General features: G+C 29.8%; 1 protein-coding gene across 2 annotated transcripts in view; it reads right to left on the bottom strand.

Moving 5' to 3' along the window:
- The window catches only part of LOC100208005 (uncharacterized), a 69,199-nt gene extending 53,403 nt beyond the window's left edge, over positions 1 to 15,796 (bottom strand). Inside the window, exons 1-2 of one of the 2 annotated variants that reach the window (XM_065806155.1) lie at positions 15,702 to 15,796; positions 9,668 to 9,792 (exon numbers count right to left, since the gene is read on the bottom strand). In XM_065806155.1, the coding sequence (XP_065662227.1) occupies positions 9,668 to 9,782 (115 nt within the window). In that variant the 5' untranslated portion in view covers positions 9,783 to 9,792; positions 15,702 to 15,796. Of the gene's footprint in view, positions 1 to 9,667; positions 9,793 to 15,596; positions 15,621 to 15,701 lie in introns of those variants that run through there. The other variant, XM_065806154.1, reaches the window with a different exon arrangement.
- Between the last annotated feature and the right edge of the window lie 12,063 nt (positions 15,797 to 27,859).

Genomic DNA, 27,859 nt, shown 5'->3' with positions numbered 1-27,859 from the left:
GTTCTATGGCTACTATGGCTAATTTAATTTTTCAAAAATGTACTTTTTTCTATTGTCAACTTTAGAGCCACAAGCCTTTAGGCCCAGAACCTTTTTTTTAAAAAATCTGTTTTGTTTAAAACACTCATAAACATATTCTAATTGTGTTTCCAAAGTTTTATTTAGCCTTTTTTTTATTAGTTTTTGCTAAAACTTGGGCAACGCAAATCTTATTTTTTGCTTATTTTTGGGGTTTTTTACGGTTACAACAGCAACCGTTAACCAACTTTTTTAATTTTTTTTTAATTTTCTACATTAAGGATATGGTTAACCATTTTATGTCAAAATTTGTTATTTATTGTCTATATTTAAAAATGGTGGAATATACCCCTTAAGAATCACCAAATTAATTATATTTACAAGAAAAACTATTAATTTTTGAAAACTAAGTACTTTTATAATAAAAATTAGTGAAATTTTGAAATACTCTAACTTCAATCATTCGCGGATAAACAACAAAAGAGACAACTTGCAGTAATATTGTAAAATGCTGATAAGGGGTTGCCCATAAATTACGTCGCGCAATAGGGGGAAGAGGAGGGGGGAGGCGATTTTGAGACGATTTGTTACGAGGGGTGGGGGGTCTCGATTTTGTAACGCAACTTTTTTTTTTTTCTTAATTTAAATCTAGAGAAGACTTTCTTTTAATTAAAAGAATATCTGACCAAACCAAAACCGTCATGTATCTACATGCTGATTGTAAAATCAACTATGCCTAAATCTTACTTGATGTGTACTCCGTTAACGGAGTAGTTACAGCATGTTAACGGAATGTTACGGCTGTAACAGTCTATGTGCAGTGCATGTTCTGCGCTTTGTCTTCATAAGGTAAGAACTTTATTTAGTTGCAAATATATGCAAATTGTGCAGAAACAAAAAAATAACCTTTGTGTACTAATTTAAAAGAAAAATGTCGATAGCCGAGAGATAACCGAGAGCCGAACCTGGAAGATAACCGAGAGATAACCGAGGTATTTTATTTAAAAAAAAAATTTGTTCATAATTTCAAAATCAACTGACAGTTCTTTAAGTTCTAAAAATGTCAAGCTTGTGACATTTTTTTCGGAAATAAAATTTTGGCTCAACGACAATTATGGATAAAAAAATTAAGAACTTTTTTAAAAAAAAAGAAAAAAAAAAAAAATTTAAAAATTAAAAAAAAAAAAAAAAGTTTCTTTTAAAGTAATAAAATAATCAATAAAAAGTAAAATGTAAAAAGTTGTTCTTTTATTAACTTTATACATGAAAATTAAAAGATGAAAAATATTTATTTGGTAGACATTAAGTATATTAGGCTTTATAAATAGTTCTTTGTAGTGAGTAAAACGGCTTACATTAGATATTATTCTCATTGCATGTTTTTGTTTATTAAAAAGTTTTTTTAATTTTGTTTTGATTTGTGATACACCAAGCAATGTTTGCGTAATTCAGATAACTATGAACAAAGGAGAAATATAACAATTTTAAACTAGTTTTATTTAAAAATGGCCTTGCTTTTTTAAAGTAGACCAATATTTCTTGAGATTTCACTTTCAAGCAGTACTCCTAAAAATTTTAATGATTGTTCTCTTTTTATAAATTGACTGCCAATATAAAGTTTTGGAAGTTTCAAAGGGATTTTATCGCGTTCATGAAAGCGATGGAAAAAAGAATACTTTGTTTTATCTAAATTAATTGATAATTTATTTGCACTAAGCCATTCTGTGAGTTTTATGAGTTCGATGTTAACTGAATTAAACAACATTTTAATATCGTGACAAGCGTGAAAGAAATTTGTATCATCCGCTAACAAAATAGTTTCTAGTAACTTACAAGATTTGCTTAAATCATTAATATAAATTAAAAATAAGAGTGGTCCTAAAATTGACCCTTGTGGAACACCACATTTTATATTCATATTATCAGTTTTTCCGCAGCTAAATGAAATGTATTGTTTCCTATTTGACAAATAGCTTTGAAACCATTTAAAATTTGAGTGCCTAATCCCATTTCTAATTTATTTAATAGAATATAATAATCAACAGTGTCAAACGCTTTGCTAAGATCAATAAATACACCTAGCGTATATACGCTAGGTGTATTTTCATCAAATGCCTGAAAAATATTTTGAAAAAGATGAATAATTGCTTGATCTGTCGAGTGATTTTTTTAAAATCCAAATTGTTTGTTATAAAAATATTGTTATTTTCTAGAAAGGTAAATAGTCTATGATACAAAATGTATTCTAATAGTTTTGAAAGGCATGGTAGTATTGAGATTGGTCTTTGATTGGAAATGCTGGTATCATCTCCAGATTTAAAGACTGGTACCACCCTTTCAAGTTTAAGTTTATCAGGAAAGATTCCTTGCTAAAGAGACAAAGTAAAAATATGCATGAGTGGAGATTTTAAATAAGAAATTGATTTTAATATTTCATTACTGCAAACATCGTCAACGCCTAGACCTTTGTTTGGTTTTAAATTAGAGGCAGCATTAAATAATACTTTTTCAGTTAATTTATTATTTTCCATTATGGTATTATTAGCGGTTAGGTATGATTTAAAATCAAATTTATTAAGTTTAATTTTTGATGCTACATTTACGCTTGAATTAACAAATGCATGATTAAACGATTGAGCAATTAAAGATTCATTAACAATTTCGCAGTTATTTATAATGAGTTTTTTTGGAAGACGATTACAACTTATACTTTTTTTACCAATGACGTCATTTATTGTTTTTTTTAAATAAGTTTTATAATTTTTGGAAATGCTTCATTATAGTTGTTTTGAAATATCTGGTTGAAACTGTTTTAAGCAATATTAACATTTGTAGCTTGCAGGTCCGGTCCACAATCTGCGGAAGATAAAAGGCTTTTAAAATGAACAATGGAAGCGTCGTTAATTATTTTTTTAGTAATTTTTACTTTTTCGGAAATTTGATTGATTTTTTGTTTTGTTGATATTATAAAAATCGGAAAATGTTTTGAAATGTCTGTTACAAGTATTCCAGTTTTAATTTTTATGTCAGAGAAATTGTTAGTTATAATTTGATTTATTGAAGTGGAGCTATCTTTTGTAATTCTAGTAGGTTTATTAATAGTTGGAATAAAACTACTTTGATATACAATATTGTAGAAACTTCTAACGTTTTTATTTGCGTCATATTCCAGTACGTTCAAATTAAAATATCCCACAAAGTATGTGCATTTCCCACAAATGGCTTTGTTTGTAATTAAACTTTTAAATGGTGTAAGAAACATTTTTATATTGCCAGAAGGTGGCCTATATATAAAACTCAGAATTACATTTTTGAGGATTATATTTATAACCTCAATCGTTAAAGATTAACAGTTATTAGTCACCAAACAAAGGTCCATGCGTAATTTAAAAGTTAACGAGTTATGCACAAATACGCACACTCCTCCGCCTGTTCTTTCAGAGCCTCTAACTTGATGGACAATCTTAGAATTATCAAGTTAAAAATTCATTTTCAACTTCCTTTTACCGACACCATGTTTCTGTAATGCAAATAATTAGAAAATTAAGTTTATAGGCGTGTCAATAGTTCATCACTCAGAGCGGCTTCTTGCACCCAAGAAATAGTAGTAAAGTATTTCAACACACTGCAAAGAGAATTCGACGAAGCAGGTATTAAAGAAAACACATCATGTCATTTGAAGAATTTTTATAAAATTGGCTTTTCTATTGATCAAGGAAAGCAACACATAGTTTGCAGACGTGGTGCTTAACGACCATTAAAATTGGTTGGCAACAATGAAATAATCAACTCTACAGTTGGAAATTGCACCATTGCTACTCGTTATTGTCCATAGTGCATAGCGCCATACACTATTTTAAACCGGTTATGTTTCTTCCTTGAATTTCTGCATTGAATAATTAGATAAGTAATTTCTTCGGAATGCAAATTTGATCTTGGTCTTGATCTTGATCTTATTCCGTAAAATTTGTTATCAGTTTTTTATGGTAATGAATCTTTAAATTTTTCCAAAATCAAGTAAAGATCACATGCTGCAATCGAAATAAAGAAATAAAGATCACATGGTGATAAAGATGATCGCTGCAATTAAACTGTTTTTTTAATTTAAACAACGTTTTTTAAAAACAATACGGAAAATAACGAGCGACGATGAGACACCGCTCAGAAAATCATCAGAAACAACAACGAGAAAGTATGCTTTTAATGGTTGAAACGCGTCAAACGACACCATGAAATTTAGATTCACAGAACTCGAAGCATTCTTTCATCTATTTTGACAAAATAACATAACTTTGCACGCACTTTTAAGACTGCATGTAAAAAGATAAAACTTTCGAAACGTTTTTAGCACATTTGTGAAACATGTGACCGTTGTAATGAACAGCGATTGTGCTTTGATTTCCGGAACAACTAATTTTTATAAACTTAATTAATAACTCCTTAGTTAACGAATATGTTGTCAGCTCTGTATGTTGTTACGTTTACCCGCGACAAATTTTTTTCCTGGAGCACACGGCATAATTCACATATATATTTAATAATAAAATAAATATATAAATAATAAATAAAAGTATTTTGTAAGACTAGTCATCACACATCGTTATCAAAGGTGAAATACAGAACTACAAAGAGATTCAAACAAAGAGAAAACTTTCGGTTTTTTATGTTTGAATCATCTGTTGAAACTGAAAATGGCAAACCACCCTGTAAATCATGCCTTGCTAGTTCTAACAAGAATGAATAAAAAACATTGTTAAAAATTTTTTGTTTTTTACTAATTCCGAATCTGGAATGGTTTTTTTTTTAAATTTATTGTACAATTTGAGCTAAAAAAATTTGCGGTGCTTCACTACATAAAAAACCATTGTCAACTTTATTATTTTTGTGGTTATAAAGGTGCTCTCAGAAGTCCTTATGGCCTTATCACAAAGCACCGCGGAAAGGCATTTAACTAGGAAGTTCACACCCTCTTCTTTACCAATGTCAATAACGTGCTAGAGCTAGGATTGAACCTCGGAACTCTTCCGAGGTTTGACCTCCGAAGTTCGAAAGAAAAACAGGACCATTACATGTCTGATATTTATTTTGCTTTTTACCGGACAGACTGTTCAAATATTGGACTGTACGGTACAAAACTGGACGCCCAACAAGTTTATCTCTAACAAAGAATAATAAGAAAAAATAGTTCTTGGTCTGTTTCCCTCAAACCATCCGTTCCTCATTTTGTCTAATGCTGAGTTAAAATTTGGCACCGCAGTACAGCAGGCTCAAAGACTATTTGCATTAATCAAATTCAGTCATACATCACTGTGTCACGAAATGACTTTTAATTCGAACCTCTTGTCCCGAGAAAACCCTTTGGAGGTTTGAGAGTACACATGTGTAGAATTACACTAGAGTTGGTTTTGAAATCTTTCATCATCGTCCGAGAAAGAAAAATCAGTTTAAAGTTTTTAATTTTATGCTTATTTAATAAGGTCAATAAACTAAGATTCTATTTTGGTTATTTGTTTTACAAATAGTACATACAAATATTTTAGCAAAAAAATAATTAACTAAAAAATTCCGAAAAAAACCTGCAAACAGTTTAGAAACCGTTTTAAAAGAACAAGGTGTGCGTCATTTTTCAAAATGCCTAACCAAGCAAAAACTCATGAAGACCACAGGAAAACTGTCTGTTTTCTCTGTATGAACAAAGCTAACAGGCAGCTGACTGATTTTATGATTAAACGCAGTCAAGAAATTTTGGGCCAAAGAATCAACTTTGAAGACCAAAGAGTACCAATTGGAATCTGTGAAAACTGTCGAGTAAGTCTCAGAAGAAAAGGTGAAGCGAGAGATGTCCAACTTCCTTCCTTGCCAGGCTATCAAAACATAAAGATCCGTCCTGCAACAAGAGAATCAGCATGTGATTGCTTGATTTGTAGTGTGGGAAAAGCAAAATTCAGAAGCCCTCAGATAAGTGGAGCAACAAACACTGCCAGTCAGCTTATAGAACAGCCAATTGTTGAGAAAAGATGTTCAGCATGCTTTTCATTGATAGGAAGAGCATCCCTCATGTCTGTACTAAAGCAATGTTACGACAAAACTTACTCGAAGTTGCAAAAAAGGACAAAAAAGCAGCAGAAAGAGTGGCTGTTTCTGTAATTGCCAACAAAGTTCCTTCCCCCCATGGCACTGTCCGTCTCAATCAAGGAGTAGGAAAACCCTTTCCAGTAACTCCAGGTAAAAACTGTACTTTTTAAACAAAAAAAACTTTTGTCAAAGGGCATAGCAATAAAATATACACTATGAATTTCCGAAATGATACAATGGTAACTTTCTGTGATTTTTTGCAGGTCCATCGCGACAAAGAGAATTATTTCCTTCATCTACACCCACCTTGACTGCACAACATCTAGTACAAGTTCAAAACCAGATTGGTCTTTCAAATAGAGGAATGAATATGCTTGCTTCAACTCTAAACAAAGTAGTTCCACAGCGTGTTGTGGAGAAAAATTTCAGAGAAAAGTTTGAATCTCTTGGAAAGCAACTTTCTGACCTCTTTGTCACCTCAGAAATTACTGATACATCCAAAAGCACTAGCCAAGAGTCTAAACATTTATTGGTGTACTGCAATGACATGGAGGCATTAAGAAACACTGTTGCTGAAGTCAGAGGCCCTCAGTCAGACCAGCTTATTAAGGTGGGGATAGATGGTGGAGGCGGGTTCGTGAAAGTTTCTTTTGGTATTATGAGCTTAGAAACACCAGATACTTCTCCTCCATCAAAGAAACCTCTCTTTAAAAATTTCAAAGACTCAGGAGTGAAGCGTCAACTTTTGGTGGCCATTGCAGAAAATGTCTCTAAAAACTATGACAATGTCAAACAAATCCTGGATAAACTGTGTTTAGAGAGAATGTCTTTTGTGTTGTCATGCGACATGAAGCTTGCTAACATAATTTGTGGCTTGCAATCTCACTCTAGTGCACACCCTTGCACCTGGTGTGACATTGAGTCAAAAAATCTTCATCACAGTGGTGAGCTTCGAACATTTGGCTCCATTCGTTCTGATTTTGAAGGCTTCCAAGCAGCCGGTGCCCAAACAAAAAAGGCAAGGGACTTTCAAAATGTTGTTCACCAGCCAATAATAAGACTTTCTGATGATACTCTTGTCCTAGATTTTATTCCTCCTATGGAACTTCACCTTCTTATTGGTGTTGTGAACCACCTCTTTAAGAACCTCTGTCAGGTTTGACAAAATGCAGATGAGTGGCCAAAGATGATCAACATTCAACAACAACCTTTTCATGGAGGACAATTTGCTGGCAATGAGTGTAGAAAGCTTTTGAGAAATGTTGACTCACTTCAACAACTTGCAGAGAAGCATGCTTGCTTTTTGGCATTTCCATTTATTGAAACCCTCAGAAAATTTGATGCTGTTGTTCATGCCTGCTTTGGGAATACACTCCAACAGAACTACTGTGAGCTTATTGAAGAGTTTAAAGCTTCCTATCTCAACCTTCCAAACACAAGTGTTACCCCCAAAGCACATGCTGTTTTCTTCCATGTGACATGATCGCCACAACCACTCTCTGGGCATCTTTTCTGAGCAAGCCACAGAGTCACTTCACCACAACTTCAGTCTTCATTGGCAACGTTTCAAGAGGCCAGCCATCCATCGGGATTATCCCAGGAATCATCGAAACTGTTTGATCAAGTATAACAGTAAACATTTATTTTGATTTCTATTTGTGGAAGAGACATTTAGAGTTATTAATTACATATGCTATGTAAGAGTTTAATAAAGGCTTGCTTCTTAATCAATTTAGTAGAATAATTTTGTATAAGTATCTAGAATCATTAATGTTTTTCACAGCTTGAATTTCAAAGCTGAAAGTAGAAAACTGTTTGTCTTTCAAGAATAGTTTGTATGTATTTTTTTTGGTTTTGCTTTGTTTAGAGTTGCAAACACATTATATGTTGAAGAAATTTATATGTTATAATAGAGAACAAGACTTTTTTAAAGAAATTATTTTTTTGTAAAATTTTTATTCTGAGCAATAAAATTAAAAACTTTAAACTGATTTTTCTTTCTCGGACGATGATGAAAGATTTCAAAACCAAGTCTAGTGTTATTCTACACATGTGTACTCTCAAACCTCCAAAGGGTTTTCTCGGGACAAGAGGTTCGAATTAAAAGTCATTTCGTGACACTGTGACATTTGATTCTCAGTCATTCTTTTATTTAGTTATTCAGCCATTTATCAGATTCACAGTCATTCATTTACATATGATTATATTCAATGAATGTAATTCTATGTATAGATTACATTCTATGAATGTAGTCATTACATTCTATGATTATATAATGAATGATCAATATTAAGTTATTTCATTACATTCATAAAAATATAATCAAATAACTTAATTCTATTAATATAACCGAGAACTTATTTACTATTTCAAATAAATTTAAGTTTTGTTTTCAAATAAATTTAATTTTTTTTATTTAAACTCTAAATAAAATTGTTAAATTAAAAACGGCAAAATCAATGTTTTATTTAAATTCTAAATTTAACAATTAAATAAAAACGAAAAAAAGAACGTTTTAAGTAAGTTTAAAGAAGTTCAGAAAGTTCAAAAGTTTAAAAGGAGGAAAAAGAAACTTTTTGTTTAAATTCTAAACGAATAAAAACGGCACTACGAACGCTTTATTTAAATTCTAATTTAATAGTTAAGATAAAAACGGAATAAAGAACGTTCTATTTAAATTCTGAATAAAATAACTAAATTAAAAAAAAAACACAATCATATTAGTCTAAATAAATAATACCAAAAAATTAAAAAAAAAAACGTTTTCTGAATGAAATAAGTATAAACGAAAAAAAAAAAGTTCTGAATAAAATAATTTAAAAAGTAAAACGGAACTTTTTAATTAAATTCTAAATAAATAATACAATAATTAAAAAAAAAAAAAAGAATCAGATACGTAAGCTATTGAATACAACTCCTAACATTTTGAATTAAATATTATTCCCGATGGTTAAATAAAACATCTACATGGAACTCTGAACTTCATGCCGATAGGCATGAAACTCAGAGTTCCATGTAGATGTTTTATTTTTTTATTTTATATAAGTATACTGCTTTATTATTCAATAATGGTTTAATTTAAGAGTATTCGCATTATTATTAAAACGTAGTTATAGAGCATTTTTTTATGTATAAAATTTAACTCTAGTTTGAATGTAACTAAAATGCCATTGGTTTAATTTACTTTTTGAAAAAGGTCACTCAGCTTGACTGTTTACTAAATTCGATGACCCTTGATGATTTTCTTCGAATCTCTATAAAATTCTGCTTCTTTCGAGACACTGATTGCTATACTTTTGGATAAATTTTTTTTACTGGTATATGGGACCCAGCATGTTGTATTTGTGCATAAGTTGTAACCTTTATGTATATACCTTCCTAATAGTGGTAGAATCACAATTCTCGTTCTTAATCTGCAAAACAGATAAACGTCACGAAAGGCATACATTTGTAAAAGATTAGCTTTAACTCTTCTATCATATTTAAATATGAAAATAGCATTTAAAAACCTCTCTAAATTTTTGGAAACACAAACGTTGGAACATAAAACAAAATAATTAAAAAATAAACATACCTTCAATGAATTCTCCAAAAAACATGTTAATCACATCCATCATTTCTGATTCACTTTCAATGTTTTTATAGATAATTCCATCTATTGTTTCTCGCAAATATGATCTTACTAACATTTTTACTTGCCTTAAAATAATAATACTTAAATGTTTAAATTTTTTAGCTTCAAAATGAATACCATGATTACTGAGAATAAAACTAAATTAAAATAATTTATTTAAAGTTTATTTAAATAATGCTAGTTCCATTGAAAACATTTTCTCTCGTAAGTTCAGTTGATAAGAAATTTTGACCTACTACTATTTGACCTACCTAGTAGTATTGCCCCTCCCACCCCTTCTCTTCCTCTATATAACTTTTGTTCCTAAAGGCCTAAATATATATATATATATATATATATATATATATATATATATATATATATATATATATATATATATATATATATATATATATATGTATATGTATATATGTATTAGGTTTACGACTTTTTTGTGTTCCTGTTCTTGGGTACATGCTCCTTTCATTACTGTTGTACTCCATGTTCCTGGGTACAACAGTAATGAAAAACGATTAAATCGGTTTTTTGTCGAAAAAAATCACCCACAAACCAAAAACTCAAACTTACTCAATATAAGTATGGATAAAATTCTAAACAATTTTATGATCGTTATTTTTCGATTTAAATTTTTTTAATTGGAGAGTTATTACGTAGCTTTTAAGCGTTTAACAGTTTATTGTTACCAGAACACTCTAAACAAATAAATATAAAATTACAAACTCTTTTCTCTGGTAAAAGAATAAATTCCAAAAGATGTGTATTGCTCAGGAATTCTTTAACTTATCTTCTTCTTGTTTTTCTATAAAGCCAACAATTTATATTCTTGGCGACTAATACGTTTACAATCAAATTGCAGCGACCAGCTTTATTAATGAAGGACTTTTTTCATTTCTTATTTAAGTCTAACAACTTCTTTAATAGTTGATCTAAATATACCAGACTGTGAATGTGACTGAATGTTGATCCTATCTTGAGATAACTATCTATAAATGATTGCTGCTTTGCTGGTTTCTAACTTTGAAAATGTAATAATTTTGTTTCAGGTTTGGCTATGCTACAATTCTTTCTGGTACTTGTGGAATTTTCTTCTAAAACAGGTAATATTTTTTGGTAGTTGATGTTGTTGCTGTTTTGGAGTTATTGTTATTGAAATATCAAGGATATCTTTCTTCTTTTGGATGAGTGGATGGATAGTTATTAAACTAGCAGACTTCCCAGTTGTATATCCAACCATTCATTTGCTTTTAATTTGAAGATTATAAAATCATTTGTCCTCATTGCAGAGTCATTCAACATCATTTGTTGTGATGTCAAAAACTTTATTCAATCGATCGTATTTTTTTTGTTATACACATTTATTGTGCGTCTTCAATATTTTTTCAAGCTTTGCTTTTACGACTTAAATTGATAAATGAGGAAAATTTAATCTCTTTTGCCACAAACATGTTACTTCTTTCTCAATTTGTTTTATGTGTTTTCGTGTCCTTTTCGAGGACTTCTCCCAAAATCAGATAGTGAACAAAAATTTAGATTTTGAGTGGTTTCCTGCTGTTGTCTTCCATTAATTGTTTTTCTAGTTGGACAATTGTTCTTTTTCTATGTGACTCATAAAGCATAATAGATTCTCTATTTAGATCGTCTTGTTTCTTTTAGTAGTGGAAGTACTTTTCTTAAAGGATACTATGATTAAAGATGATACTTGAATACAATTCTGAATGGTAACAATGATAAATACAAGTGCTACTGTTTTTAATTATTGTTATTATTTGACTGTCATCTGGTGAATAAAAATTCATACATAATTAATAGCGTTGCTGAATCAGGCAAATGAATCAGAGCTGTTGAACAGGCACTTGACCATTTTAGAGATATCATTATTATGAGGTTCAATCAAAACACTCCAGGAAAAATAACTGGCTACTATTATAGATGAAAAAAAAAAATTCATTGTCAGGACTACTATAGCTTCATTACGTTAACAAAATATTATTTAAGATTGAAGGATCAATATAAACTGTGGATTGCAAATTTGTTATTTTGGTCGGAAAAGACCAGAAAAAACTGTAAGCTATTCAAAAAAAATCAAAAGTTAAAACAATGTCAATATTTAAGTAATTAAGAAATGGAATCTGATCAAAGTTAACAAATCAAATGTTTTGTATTCAACACAACAGCTAGCAATACAGGACTTGATAACAATTCATATGTTAAAAATAAAGAACCTCTCAGAACTTAAATGGTTTGGATTGCATGCTGTCATTTTGTAATGGAATTTTCCTTTTAAAAGTTTTCTCGTCTCTGTTAGTTCCAAATGAAGACCCTTCAGCTGCACTATTCAGTTTCAAAAACAATGCCCATTAATTTGCTTACTTTAAAGCAACTAACGAACTGTTTCAGAACCCAAAGTTAATGAGCATGCGACAGGAAATGGATGTCTATATACCAATAACCCTTGGTACACAGCAGTCAAATATCAGAAATATTAGCTATTATACTTCTGGTTTCTTAAAGGCACAAAAACAGCAAGAAATTTAAAACCTTGTCCAACATTATGTAAGATGGTTGACTTACCAAACACTGAAAATTTTCTTTTTAAAGACTCAGTTAATGTTGACTGCTCATAAATTTGATGAATGTCACAGATTCAGCTCTGTTTGCATCAATAGAAGAAAATGTGGGTTATAGTAAAGGTTAGGGTTTGGGTTAGTTACATTAATCACCATTAGCAGACCTCCTTCTGCATGTTAAGTTAACAACTTAATCTTAACCATCAAAATTGGCACCTTATCTGTATTTGAATTAAAGTTTAATAACAACTTCTACCATAGCTGAATAGCTTCAATTTTTATTTATAAAAGAAAAAATACCCGTTAATCTATGTATACTTTTTCTTCTAGCGTATTAAGATATATCAGTAAAGTGGACTGTACACCTACATGATGCAGTTTTAGACTAAGGTAGAGTGCTCACTTTTGTTAGCAAAAATAAAACCCTTTATATGAACAAATGTTTTGATCGATCCCCACCATATCCCAGCTAGTCCGGCGCTCAAAATATTTTTTTAATGATGTGCACATGATGCCTAGAAGTCATATCTCTCATATACACATGAAAAAGCAAGGTGTAAAAACAAGGCTGAGTAACCTAGAGGCGTCTATACAATTTAAACTTAACCAGAAAGATGCCCTGATTCTGTATTTCAGGTCTGATAAACTAAACTTTTTATGGAAATTTATTAGATAATCTTGACTCACTTTACTCATTATTCACACGTAAATGGTATATTATTTAAAATCAGTTTTTTTACTTCCTTTTAGGTTATTCATCTTAAACAAACTACCAACCTAGAGACAAATACCCAGACATTTAGCTAATATCTGCCATTCAGCTATCTTTATATTTGAGGTTCCCACTAATCAAAGCTGATAAATGACATTAACAGCATGGCAAAAAAAGTGAATGAAAATTCCACCCACTGCTGGCAGCTTTGTCATTGCTGGCATTATATGTCATTAACCGAATTTAAAAAATCTTTACGATAAAAAGGTACGTATATTATTTTTACAAACATTGCCTTCTTTCCATGATATCTTTTTCAGATATTATACGTTATCCTCTTATTTTATCATAGAAAAGGTTTGTAACATTAATACAGCATTTGCTGTTTGTTCATCTTACACAAAGATACCGAGAACATGACAGGTCTACAAAGCAAACTAACGGTTTAAATGGAGAAACCCCTGCCGTATATGGTAAAATACCAATCAACTATAAGGTAATTAAATGAAATTTAAAACCTGTGAGTAAATTGAAATTTAGCAGAAGAAAGTAAATTAAAATATTCGATTAACTCATTGCGCTCTCATTTGAGCAGCAGTAAACCTGTTGGAGTTTTTTGTTTCTAGGCACCAATTACTTCATTTTTTTTCAAAATATTCTCATTTGACATAAACATTAACATAATTAAATTTGGAGTTTTGATAATTTCTGAAATAGTCTTATCTAAAGCATCATAAATATCCGCCACTGATTGCATATGCAGAAAGACAATATACAAAAAAAAAGGCCATTAATAAAAAAAATATTATTTTAAAAAAGTGCCAAAAAGTGCTACTACATTTTCCACTAAATTTACCTAAAGTAAATTTCGGATCAGTAAATGCTGAAACAATCATGCAAATAATTACATATCAGTTTTCCAGCTCCACTAAATTTAAAATATTATATTGATTTTCAACAGTTTTTCCTTATTTGGTTCTACTTTACATCTAAATTCAAATTTCAAAAATCTAGAAGTAGTGTCTCTCAGTCTCAGAACTAGAACAAGTTTTATAGACCTATCCATGAATGTATATATGTCTGCGCAAATATTAAAAGTAATTCTATGTAAATTGATTGGAACATCACCCATCAAATTCTATAAGATACAGTATTAACTCAAAGTTTTAACTTTTTATCTAAAAATCGCATTAATAATATTCCTAATTTTTTTGTATTTAATATATTCTTATTGATTGTGTTAGCTTTAGAATCCACTATATAAAAAACTAAAAAAATTGAAAAATAAAATAAAAAATGTTAAAATAAAATTTTGGCCACCGTAAGACCCACTAAAGGTTTGGTGGCAGAGTATAAAAATAAAAAATAAAAATGAAAAACACAAAAAGGTAGTATATACACTATTACTTATTTTACTACTAGACTTAAGATAAAACTAATTCTGAAACTTTTTTTTTAATGTTTTTTTAATGTAAATATGCAGCCATTTGTGATAATATCAATTGCAGCAGCAAAGTAGACGTCACAAGCCAAAACTCAATAATAAAATTTTAAGATTAAAAACATTTTTAATTTTTTAAAAATTATTTATATAAAATATTAAAAATAAATTCCTCTCCCTAAAAAGGAGAATGCAATAGTTTTTTACATTTTTCTGATTTTTAATCCATTCATTTTAAGCTAAGTTTCATAATAAAAAAAAATCAACTGACTGATTTGGCATTGAATGATCTAACCGAAAGTATCATGACTTGCGATTTTTATTGATAGACGACGTTGGCTTACGTTAACATAATGTCTATTATTGACAATTATTATGACATAGTTTCATTATTAGAATTCATTACTTTAATCATTAGATAATGGTCAAAACACTAATGAATATCAATTTCGTTTTGAAACATAAAAAATATATTTAAATTTTTAATTTAGGTGGAAAGTCAAACGCCTGCCTCTAATAGTTTTTATAAAAATATTTAAAAAAATTTATAAAAACAAACATTAAATGAAAATAAAAACCATAAATGAACTAATATCAATTAGTATTTAATATTAACCTAGTATTAATTTATAACTATTTGATAATAATATATTATTAATTAGAGTATAACAATTTTAATATTTGCCGTGTGGTTAAATGATATAATGAGTCTGGTGAACAGAGATAATAGATAGAAGAATGTTTTGTGTCTTTAAAAATCCAGTGGGTACGCATCGTCCGGGGGTTGCGATGTCGGGGACGCGATGTCCGGGGGATGCCCAGTCGTTCCCCGGACATCGCATACTCATTAAGAAACAAAAGGTTTTTTTTACATTCAAGTTTTATTAGCTCAAAATTTTATTTATTTTTTTCTTGTAAATCACAGTTATTTTTTAAAATAAATTGAATAAATTCACAAAAAATTAATTATAAAACAAATTAAATTTTAACACTTAAACTATTTTCTCGTTATCTAACATCAGTTACATCATGGTTATCATTGAACTATAATGTTAACAAAGTTAACATTATAGATCCATTTTTAATAGTTTGAATTTAAGCGCCTTCCAAAACTCTTAATTCGGAAATTTAAGAATTTTTTTTTCTTACCGTTAAAAGTGTCACAGACAAGTGATTTTATTTGCCACTAAACAAAAACATGCCAGCAATAAAAAAATTTACTTTAGAAGAAATAAAAAACTTTTATTAACGTACTCCAGCAAAAAGCGACAGCGAACTATTGACTTCTAAAAAAAGTTGATGTATTTATAAATCAGTTACTTCGTCGCATTAAATAAGCTTTGCATAACTAAGTCCTATAACAAATGCAACATAACATAAAAAAGTGTTATGCATTGTTAACAGCTAAACTGTTTTATGCATGTCATAAAAGGTAAACAATGCAAAAGTAAATAATGCAAGTCATAAACTTCAACTCTTTGATTTTGTTTAATATTTAGGGCGAAGAACTTATGGTTTCCATTAATTATCTTTGTACCGCAGCATATATGTTTAGGTAGATAGAACGGTACCAAAATAACCGGGTTGCAAAATACCCAGGGCAAAAAAGTAAAGTTCTTATTTGTCTGTTTACAAAACAATAGATTTTAGAATTGCATAGAGCGTTAAGAAGTTATTAACTTTGGTAGATTTAAGTTATCAAACGTAATTTTTATAAATAAGTATACGTCAATATGCGTTTGAATATTTTAAAATAGACTTCTGAAAAATTGGGTATAGTTTATTCAGGTTATGTTTTAATTTACAACAATAAATATATCTCGAAGAGTGTAATTTTTTTTGTAATAACACAAACAGGCGTTAAAGGACCGTTTATTTCAGTAACAATGGTTAGTTTACCACAACGAGTTGTATAATTTTAATAAAAATTTAGTATAATTATATATGTTAGTTCAGTTGAAATTGTGTAATCTTAAAACATTATTATGCAATAACACTATTTACATATTTAAATTGTTGTTTTTATGTTGGAAGGTACCGTTACGCAATTGTTATTGTGAAATGTCGGAAGTTTTACTGTTGGTTTCAAATTATAAAATTTCACTGATGATTTATAATGTGATTAAAAAGTATCGTTAAAATAGTCGACGATTTTATTAGTGTAGCACCGGCCTTAGCTTTCTTGACGTCCTAGTGCCAAATTTTACGGCTACCCCTAACAAGTTTTGTAAAGTTGTTTGTAAATTACGCTGAAAATAATACATTAATCAATTCAAAAATAATGCAATGAAATGTTTAGTATAAAAAGAGACTTATTTGCATAAAACTTTTTCTTAATTTACAAATAAGAAAGAGTTTTATTTGCATAAAACTTTTTCTTAATTTACAATTACAAATTTACAATATGTGAAATACTAAAATATTCCGCCCCAATTTACTTGCCGCCCTAATGCTGTGCACAATCTTGCATCCCGCATAGCCCGTTCTGGTTACAGGGAATAAGCTATAATTAGCTCACCTCAATTCATATCAATATTTCTACTATAAAGAATTTCATTTCATTTAATAAAATGTATACCTAGGAATAACTAATAACTGTAATACAACATAATATTGATACTTAATGTGGAAGCAAATGATTTAATGTTTGGATATGATGTAATATATTTGGGCAATTATAAAATGTAGATATGTTGTTACGAGAACATTACATCATCTCAAATTATTATGACTTAGAATGCGGGATACATTCTATTGAATGCATCCCGAATTCTAATGCCGTAATGTGGAATATATATAGTAATAGTAGATCTACTTCCTAAATACATATAAAAAGTAGATATACTGCATAAATTCTGTAAGAAAATAGTTATACTAAAATGTTATAAATGTTATGTTAAACTTTTATATTTAACTTATATTATACAATATTATATTATAAAATTTTACTTATATTATACAAAGATGTTTAAAAAAAATGCTACATAAAATTAATGTAATGTTATGTTTATAGTATTAAACTGTAAATTATTTTATTGAAGAATAAGAGTGATATATAGACGAAATATTAAAAAAAAAAAAAATATGATGGATGGTCACCAGAATCAATGGTCAGAGTAGATGAGGACGTTTGAAATAAAAACGAAAAAATAAAAACAGAACGGAAAGTTGCCCAGAAGTATGAAGTCAACTAATCAACACGGCACCAAAAAGTAGTGAAATTCAGAACATCCGTTGATAAAAAAATTTGAAAGCAATCCCTAAAGTTTTTTTTTAATGAAATTTTCTACGCCTTTATGAGACTAATTTGAGTTCAGATGTCTCATCTTATGATCTTAGTGTTGATGGTTATCTTCCTTTAACTCGTAAAAACTCCAATAGCTACATGGTTGGTCTGGGCATTTACATTCATAAGAATTCACCCATTTGTCAGAAAACTAGGTTTGAATCCATAGACTATTCTTTTATGTGCTTTCGTTCAGCACCACTTCACTCGATTGCCTTTCTCTTTGTTCTATATCGCACTCCTTCATCTTAAGACTGCACTCTTTTTAATGTTACTTCTGATTAAATTGACCTTGCTCTCTCTTTTTATCCATCAGCCAATATCGTTGTTGTTGGTGACTTTAATGCTTATCACACTGAATGGCTTGGCTCTAGTGTCAGTGACTCTGCAGGTGTTAAAACCCACAACTTTTGCCTTTCTCAATCTCTAACTCAAATAGTCAACTTTCTAACTCGCTTTTCTGACAACCCTAATCATTTACCTTGTCTACTAGACTTATGTCTTGTTTCTATCCTAGTTTGTGCCCAGTTTCTCCACATTCACCCTTAGGTGTTTCTGATAAGGGTTTGATTTCTCTAAAATTATTATCTTATTCTTCTTCATCATCTAAATCCCCCTATCATTGTACCTCTCACAACTACATTAAGCTGGCTGGGATCCTTTTCTTGATTTTCTTAGTGATGGCCCTTGCGTAGAAATCTTTCGTCTTCCTGCTGAAAAATGCGCTTCTTACATAACTTCATGGATTCAGGCAGGCATGGAATCTTTTATTTTCTCTTGACGATTCCAGATCAAGCCTCTCACTTCTCCATGGTTTTCCTCACATTGTGCTGCTGAAATTTTCAATTGAAACCTTTACTTTCATATCTAGCAGCAAAAAATTATTCGGAAAACAGACACCTGTTTAATTTAATGTAAAATTGCTAGAAAGCATTTAAAAAAGGTATTGTCTAACGCCAAATTCCACTATTCTCAGCTCATGAAATTTTGTATTTCATCACAAAAATTAGGCTCTCGTGATATCTAGAGAATCTTTAACAGTATCAATAAAAAGGGCAAATCTGAAATTCCACTTCTCCTGCATTGTTCAGACTTTGTCACCTCACCTAAAAACAAAGCCGAATTGTTTGCTAAGAACTTTTCATCAATATCATCTCTTGATTCCACTTGTTGCGTTCTACCTGATAAAGCTGTCAAACAGGTTAATTTATTGCTTGGCATTCGTATTACTCTAGCTTCTGAATTAAAAGTGATTTCCTGCTTAGACTTTTCAACAGCTTGTCGTCTGGACAAAATACCTGTTATAGAATTGCCGAAGTGCTCACCGGAGTTGTCGTCTATACTTTCAAAACTATTTAACAAGTGCTTATCCAAGTCTTGTTTTCCAACCTGGCGGAAAGCAGCATCTGTTATCCTTTTTTTTTTTAAATGCAGGAGAACAATCTGACTCGTATAAATACCGTCTCATTAGTCTTCTTCCTATCATAAGCAACCTTTTTTGAATCTTTAATTAACAAACACTTAATCTTGAATATAATAACTTACTTTCTGATCATTAATATGGATTTCGATCTTCTCATTCTACAGCTGATTTTTTAACAGTAATAACCGATAGGTTTTATTGTGCATTATATAGAGGTGGAGGATTTAAGGCTATCGCTCTTGACATTTCTAAAGTTTTTGATAAAGTTTGACATGCTGGACTTAAAAAAAGGTTCCTAAAAAAAATAAAAGTCCTTGATATGTAATATAGGGAAATTTCTATATATATAGCGGCCCTGCATCTATGTCTCCCCCGGGCCCCTAAATGTCAGTCCAACCCTGTATATATATCTTCATTTTTTTTTGTATACACCTTCAATTTATTTAGATTTATCTTCATAGTTTTTAGATATATCTTTATTTTATTTTTAGATATGTCTTCATTTTTTTTTTAAGTTGGTTACAGTTTTCATAAAATCAGAGTTACAAAATTTATTACTTTGAATGACCACAACTTCTTGTAAAAATTTCAGATTTTTAAGAACTGATTGTATCATTAATTTTGAGCTCCTTCCAATGATGTATAACTATGTATTATTTGAATAATATAAAGTTATTACACGCTTACCTAAAATACTGTCATATACTTTTGTGTCGTTAATTTTTTATACTTTTTTTGTTTATGTTGTGTTGTTTTTTTATTATATTTATTGTTATTGCTTATTATTATTATTGCTATTATTAATGTGATTTTATATTTTTTGTGTAATCTTAATGTTTAAATACATTCTTTTTTTTTTTTTTTTTACCTTCTTGTTAACCTTCTGTTGAATCTTGTTTGGGGCTCTCCATAAACAACGTCACGTTATGATCCCTTTTTTGAATTAAAGTAAGAGAAAATAGGTTCTCTTACGCGAATTTTTTTAATCCAGTTAAGCGCTTTATGTTTCATGTAAATCTATGGAAATGATCTCCTTCTTTCATCTAAGTTATGTTTAGCGTGACGTCATTTATAGACGATTCCTTGAACTTTCTATCTCATACATAAACTGGCTCAGATCTCATTTTATTCACTTTTTATTTTTTTTGTTTATTTGTTTTGCTTTTTTAAATATTATTTAACTATTAGCCAACGCAGTTTATTGTTAGAACATCACTCCGAGGCAGTTTATTGTTAGAACATCACTCCGAGGCAGTTTATTGTTAGAACATCACTCCAAAAGATGGATTAAAGATTTCGTCTGTACCAACGAAGAAACTATATCAATATAAAACGAGTGTAACAGGATTTGAAAAGATGAAAAATGCGTATAATTTTTATAAGAAGATAACTAACAAATTCAAAGTTGGTGAGAGATTGTATGGTTAGCTCCTAGAGTAACTGATGCAACTCTCAATGCAAGATTGGAACAATTCTAGGGTTGTTGGAAGTGAATAAAATACAACGACACATACTTGTCCCAAGACCCATAAGATTTAATGGGGATTCAGGTGAGCATCCAAGAGACGATAAAGAACTGTATGTTGTGTTTCCTGAAGACAAAACAAACAAAACGTCATAGTCTAAAAGATGAAGTGGTCGTGATGTCCTAGGGAGAGTAAAATGTATGCAAAGTTTGTTAATATACGAAGTCATTTCCAGCAAGATGTTCCATGTAAAATCTTAAAAGCAAATTAGTAATTGGCGTGACGAGATAAAATAATTCTTTTTTATAATAATGGTATATATAAAAAAACATAATTATAAATATCTTGAGAACATAGTTTATATAGATTATGTTGAATTTTACAAAATGATATCGGCGTTTACGCATAAATGACAACAATCGTATTTTATATATATATATATATATACATAAATATAAATATTTATATATATATATATATATATATAAATATTTATTATTATATTTATGTATATATATATATATATATATATATATATATATATATATATATATATATATATATATATATATATACATGAATATAAATTAGTAAAAAACACTTATCTAACTTTTTTCTTATTTATTTTATTATTGCTCTGTTCTTTAAGAACATTGAGCACTCTATTTGTAAAATACACAAACATAATTTACATGCTGTAAATGTTGTTACAAGCTGCAGCCATTAGATCGGTCAGTTTATGGGCCATTGAAACGTTATTACAATGCAGCCTGTGATGATTGGGTTGTATCTAATCTAATAATATAGCTGTAGTTTTAAGGAAAGCTTTTGCACAAGTTTTTACTCTAACATTTGCTGTAGCAGAAATTGAATTCTAAGATATTTTCTGATGATAAGTTTTGGGCTTAATATGTAACAGATCGGTTCCATTCTTGATCCTATTCTATTTCTTATTTATATCTTCAAAACTGTGATGTTTGCTGACAATACAAACTTATTTTACTCATCAAAGACAACCAAAGACCTCTTTAAAAAAACAAACCTTGAACTAAAAAAAAATTAATTATGGTTTAAATCAAATTAACTGTCACTCAATATATAAAAAAAATCTAAGTATATACTATTCCACTTTAATAAACAAATAAAAAAAATACCCCTGAACCTACCAACAATATAGAAAATATAACCACCAAAAGAGCTCTGAATACAATGTTTTTAGGGGATCTTACTGACAACCACATCTCCTGCAAACTCCACATAAGTAACTTAAACACAAAAATATTAAAAATACTTTACTCTGCAAGACAAGATTATTTTTCAAGTCATAAAAAGTCTAAAACTTGTTTAGTTTTCATTCATACATATCTACCCTATGTATGCGAATATAGCATGGGACAGTACCCACAAATCTAAATTAGAACCACTTTACTTATGTCAAAAACACGCTTCAAGACTAGTGCACAGCAAAAACATATTTACTCATGCTCTACCCCTACTGTAACAACTGAACGCACTAAATATAGTTTAAATAAATATATATCAAAATACACTCTTCTCATGTTTAAATATAAACTAAGTCTGGTTCCAAAACGTTTTACAGCACACTCTTTTTAAAACAATATAAATAAATACAATAAAAGTACAACAGGCAACTTTAAGATACCGTTTGAAACTAAAAGACTCTCCAAATTCTCATTAATAAATTTAAACAACGAACACTCTCTGAAAATAAAGCTAAAATCTACAATAATCTACAAAATTTTTATTAAAAATTTAAAAATAAAAATAACAAAAAAAAATACCGTTAGTAAAGAAAAGAAAAAAATTTATAAATTAACTTTTAATAACAATCAATAAAAAAAAACGTTCACATTATTATATTGTTGTACTTGATATTTACTTTAATCATGTCTAGGAGTTGTATACAACTACATTTTGAACTTTATGTTTATGAATTTATATTTGTATAGTTTTTGCTGCCGATCTGTAATTGGTTATGTGTAAATATTTTGCCATTTTAGTATAAAACTTTTTGTTAAGTTTAATACATGCCAATAAAATTAGTGATATTAAGTATGAGGTTGTTTTTTTTCAAAGTGGCATGATTATTAAATGCTTTACGCTCTGTATTTTTGAATTATATTTGGTTGTGTTTTAACAAAGTTATAGGTACAAACTCCGGTTAGAAATAAAAAATTGTAAAAACTTTTGCTCTTTTTTTAGGGCAATATGAAGATCCCTAATAAATTTTTCTAATAGATATATTACAAGACTAATATCTAAGATATTAGTCTTGTAATATATCTATTAGAAAAAAGTTTATTATGTGATTATCTATTTATGATTATCTATAAGAAAAAAGTTTATGTGATTATTTATTTGTGATTATCTATTAGAAAAAAGTTTATTATGTGATTAACTATTTATGATTATCTATTAGAAAAAAGTTTATTATGTGATTGTCTATTGGAGTTAATTTAAAAAAAGTTTTAACCTAAAAAATGCGATGGGACTTGTCCGAGATTAAGATTGATGCGATGGGACTAGTCCAAGATTGTATTTATCAATGAATAGAATATTTTAGTAAATGTTGATTTAGTAAACATTTAGAGCATTTAAAGTTTTTAGTAAGGATTCAACATGAGTGAGGGTATGTTCATCATAAACTAATCTTAATGCGTGTTTTTGACCTTTATGAAGATTATTAAATTTGGGTTTATGTGTACTTGCCTAACTAATATTAATGAATGTAAGATAACATTATATGTAAGAAAAGTACAGAAGTTTTAAATGATTTTGGGACAACATAGATTTAACTTTGTAAAGTATCCCAATATTTTTCAAAACTTTTATGTTAGTTGTACTTATAATGGCTTTCTAAGAGCCATTACAAGTACAACTAACTATATTTTTGGCTATTAGTATCCAAAAATGTTTACATTAACTATATTTAGTGAGGGAATTTTAGCTAGTATATTATTTGTTTATTTTTTGGATTGAAACAATATATATTTATTTTTTTGTATTTTGTAAAAAAACTTGCATAATATCAACCTGATATTTAATCTTTCAACTCGTTTTTCATACATTTGTAAAGGTCTTTGAATAGATTCCAAGGAATGAAATTAGTTTGTGTCATCGGCAAACATTATTACATCAGGTTTTTTTGTAAGATTATTAATATATAGAGGAAACAGAAGAGTTCCAAGAATAGGACCTTGGGAACACTCTATTCTTAATAGTTTTGAGTGTAGTTTACATATTACATAACTATAAATACATTATATATTTGTAGGATTTGTATCTTGGATGATATCTCTTCTTGCAAAAGTATAAAAGTTAAATTTTTTTTTTTTTTAATTTTTATTTTAAGTGCCGCATGAAGTCTTTACGGTCTTATCACGGGGCACCGCGGAAGAGCATTTAAAAAGAAGTTTACGCCTCCTTTCTTACGGATTTCATAGAACTTGCCCAGAGGTGGCGTTGAATCACAAATCTCTAGCTTCTGACGCAAGCGCGCTAATCACTGCACTACAGCTGTTCACCAAATAGTCTTAATATGCTGAATACTTTAATATCAGGGACAGGACATCTGGTTGTAAAAAATTGCTTTAAATCTTTCATATTGTCATAATCAAATATAAATTAGGCATCACAAAAGTCAGTTCAAATCAGGAGTATGATCTTGAGCAACCTGTCCATACACTGGTGGTTTGTAGGATTCACTTTCAAAGCAAAGGCTAGAAGTGTATTACCTAATATCTGCCATGTCTATAGTGGTATCTATTTTTGTCTGTTATATTGTTGAAAATGTCTTTCAAAGTTAGCTCACCCATAATTAACTATTTTCGTATGTTTGTGTTCCGTCTTCTGGCGCGGTGTATAACCATAAGTTGTTAATTGTATATTTGTGTTCTGTCTGAAGCTCTAGCGCGGTGTTCATTAAACCGTTAGTTACATTACATATGTTTGTGTTCTATCTGAGTCTCTGGCGAGGTGTTTGCTCACTCCTTAGCTTATACGAATGTATTGTTAGCTTTTTTTACAGAAATGGCTAGGAGAAATAAAATCTGACCTAATATTTCAATGCGTTGGGGCTCTTTGTTGAGTAAAGGCTTGAGATAGTGTCTCAATAAAAATAATTGTCCTGGACATACGTTAACTGGATCCAGCTTCTTTTTTTTAGAAAGCCCACAAAGCAAAGTTTTTAGAGGTGAGCTGAGGACTTCTGTTAAAAAACCTCGTTGGTTAATAAACACTGGATCTTCCTGACCAGGGGTGGATCCAGGCAAGTAAGCATGGGTAAGGGAGTAATATTTAGGTTTTTTTGATTCGGTGGATTTATACCATCCAGAAAGGAGAATGGGGTGACATTTTTTAATTCAGAGGATCCAGAGTCTAATAAAATAGAAAGAGAAAGTGGGGGAGGTGGTGTTACCAATTTTTAGGTTTAAACCATAAAACTTTTTTGATTAGTTTTTTAGAATATTAGTCTTACACTGGTTTAATTTTTGTAACTATGAAATTACGTCTTATTAGAATCCCAACAGTCCGATTTTTTTTGCATCACACTAATTAATTAAAATTTCTAATTAGTTCTAATGAGCCTGCTTAATTTACTTCCATTTTCAAACAATGTGTTTTGTGATGAATATAAATTTACATAGAAAAGATATTTTAAAATACCTAAAGGAAGGGTGGGGAGTATTCGTCCTCATTGCCCCCCAACGGATCCGCTCTTTTTCCTAACTCTACTTATAAATTTTTGCTTGAGCCTCTTTAAGAGTAGCTATGCATATCCTCTTGTTATCTCATAATGAGGGTCTAGCTCTAAAACTCAGTTTAATGGAACTTAGGCAGCTGTTAGTAAGGTTTCCCAAATACTGTAGTAGCTTTATTGAGGTTGATTCTTTCAACAGTTCTAATATATAAGAGCATTGAAAGCATGATGTTGCGCATCGATGTGTCCCTGTTATTGCTTTTGATTTGCATATTCGAGACTACATAAGAAGCCTAAATTTAAAGCTCTGGATTATTTATCAAGACTGAGACAACTACATGTCTCATTGCTTAGGGTGCCATGCTCTATCTATAAATGAATCAAGTTCTACTTAACTTTAAGTCATGAACAAGGTCCTCAAAAATATTGAAAAATCATCACCACCACCGAAGTGTTTCTTTTTGAGACTGCGATCTTTTGGATATAATTTCTGATCCAAATGACTAAACCTTTTCTGTGTCAGTTTGCTGTTATTGACGACTTAAGTGCTCATCACAATGAATGTCATGGCTGTAATACCACTGAACCTCCTGAAAAAAAGCTCATAACTTCTGATTTTCATCAATCTCTTACTCATTTATTTAACTTTTTGAATCGTTTTCCAGAAAACCCTAAACACTTACCTTTACTCCTTGATTTGTATCTTGTCTCTAACCCAAGATTGTGTTCAGTTTTTCTTTTTTATTAGATTGTAATCATTTTTCTTACCTTTTTCACAGAAACAACTCACTTGATAACAAACAACTTTTTAGTATTGTAAGATATCAATGTAAAAAGGTTCTGTCTGATGCTAAACTCCATTTTTGCCAGTTTACAAATCTCGTAACTTATCTCTGAAGTTAGGCCCCGTAGACTTTTTGAAAATCATCAACAGCGTCATTAACCAAGTAAGTCTAACATTACATCTTTTGTATATATGTGTGTTCATATTAAATTTCTACATAGAATTAGGCAGAACTATTACTAAAGAACTCTTAATCAAATTCCATTTTTGAATCTAATAGCTATACTTTTCTAACCATTCTAGTTAAACATGTTAACCAATTATTAAACAACCAAGTTATTCCGGCTTCCGTTGCTAAAGTCATTTCTCAATTTAACTCTTCTACAGCTTTTGGTTCAGACAACAAAACAATTTCGTAAATGCTTGACTGAATCTTGTTTTCCTACCTTCTTTAAAATAGCATCTTTGGTTTTAATTCTCAAAAACTCCGGAGAGCTCTCTGATTCCTCCAATTATCGTCCTGTCAGTCTTCTCTTTATTATAAGCAAGGTCTTTAAGTCTCTAATCAAAAAATTTCCCATCTTGATTCTAGTAACTTAATCTCTGACAACAAATACAGTTTTCTGACTTCTTTTCAAGTCAGTTTTTTGTTTGGCTGACCTGTAGCTAAAAGATTTTATCATGCATTAGATAAAGGCAAAGAGGAAAAAGCTATTGTCTTGATATGTCTTTTGAATGTCTGATATGCTTTAAGCTCTATGCTTTATGCTTTATGTCTGATATGCTTTTGAAGTTTGACATGCTAGTCTTCTTCCCAAAATTGCTTCATATGTTGTATCTGGGTATATTTTTAAGATTATTAAATCATTTTAATCATTCTAACCACAGTATTAAAATCATCTTTGAAGATCTTCCCTATTATAAGTCTCTTCTGGAGTACAGCAAGGTTCTTTCCTTGGTCCTCTATTGCTTCTAATCTACATTAATGATGTTCCTGATAATTTTTTATATATAAAGTGGCTCTATTTTTGCTGATGCCTCAACTTTATACTTCTTTTTAATTGCTTAGAACAGGTCGCCGGTCTTGAATCTGATTTCTCTTTGGTAACAATTCGAGGCTTGCGGTGGATTGCGAGTTTTAACTCTAACAAAAACGAGTTATTTACTGCAGAAAACTATTGAAAAATAGTTGACATTCCTATATTAATGAATGCCAAACATGGGTTGTGAATGTGGTTGAATTTGCTCTATATGCCAAGCTTGAGTCACATTTCCATCATTGTAAGTTTGCATAACTTTCTTTATTCTGCAAATACTATGATGGTCGCTGCTCAAACAAGGTATTATCTCTAGTTTCATTTTCCAAAACTATTATTTGTTTTAGTATTTCCTAACTTAATATCGGTGGCTTGCAACCCGGGTAAAAGTGAATTAAAAAAATAGTTAAAAAAATTATTGAACACCTTTTCTTCATTTATTGATAAATTTAAATTTGATAAATACTTGGAGAATGAATACAAAGAAAGAGGGTTGATAACTGATAAATAATTGATTACGCCGTATCTTCGTATTTTAACAACCCCTTCTTTCAAGAAGTTCGATTTGAAAAAAAAAAGTGTTCGCGCGTGAAAAATGCTTTAGACACGTATTTTTTTGGATACGCGTGCATTTTTGCTTGTCATTGCTGCGCGTAAAAAGGAGTTGAATAACTTAAAAAAATTAGAATAAAAAAA

Source organism: Hydra vulgaris, chromosome 09 (genome assembly GCF_038396675.1).
Source record: "Hydra vulgaris chromosome 09, alternate assembly HydraT2T_AEP".
Lineage (NCBI taxonomy): Eukaryota > Metazoa > Cnidaria > Hydrozoa > Anthoathecata > Hydridae > Hydra > Hydra vulgaris.
The sequence above is the reverse complement of the archived record's forward strand: the minus strand, read 5'-3'. Positions and strand labels throughout refer to the sequence as shown.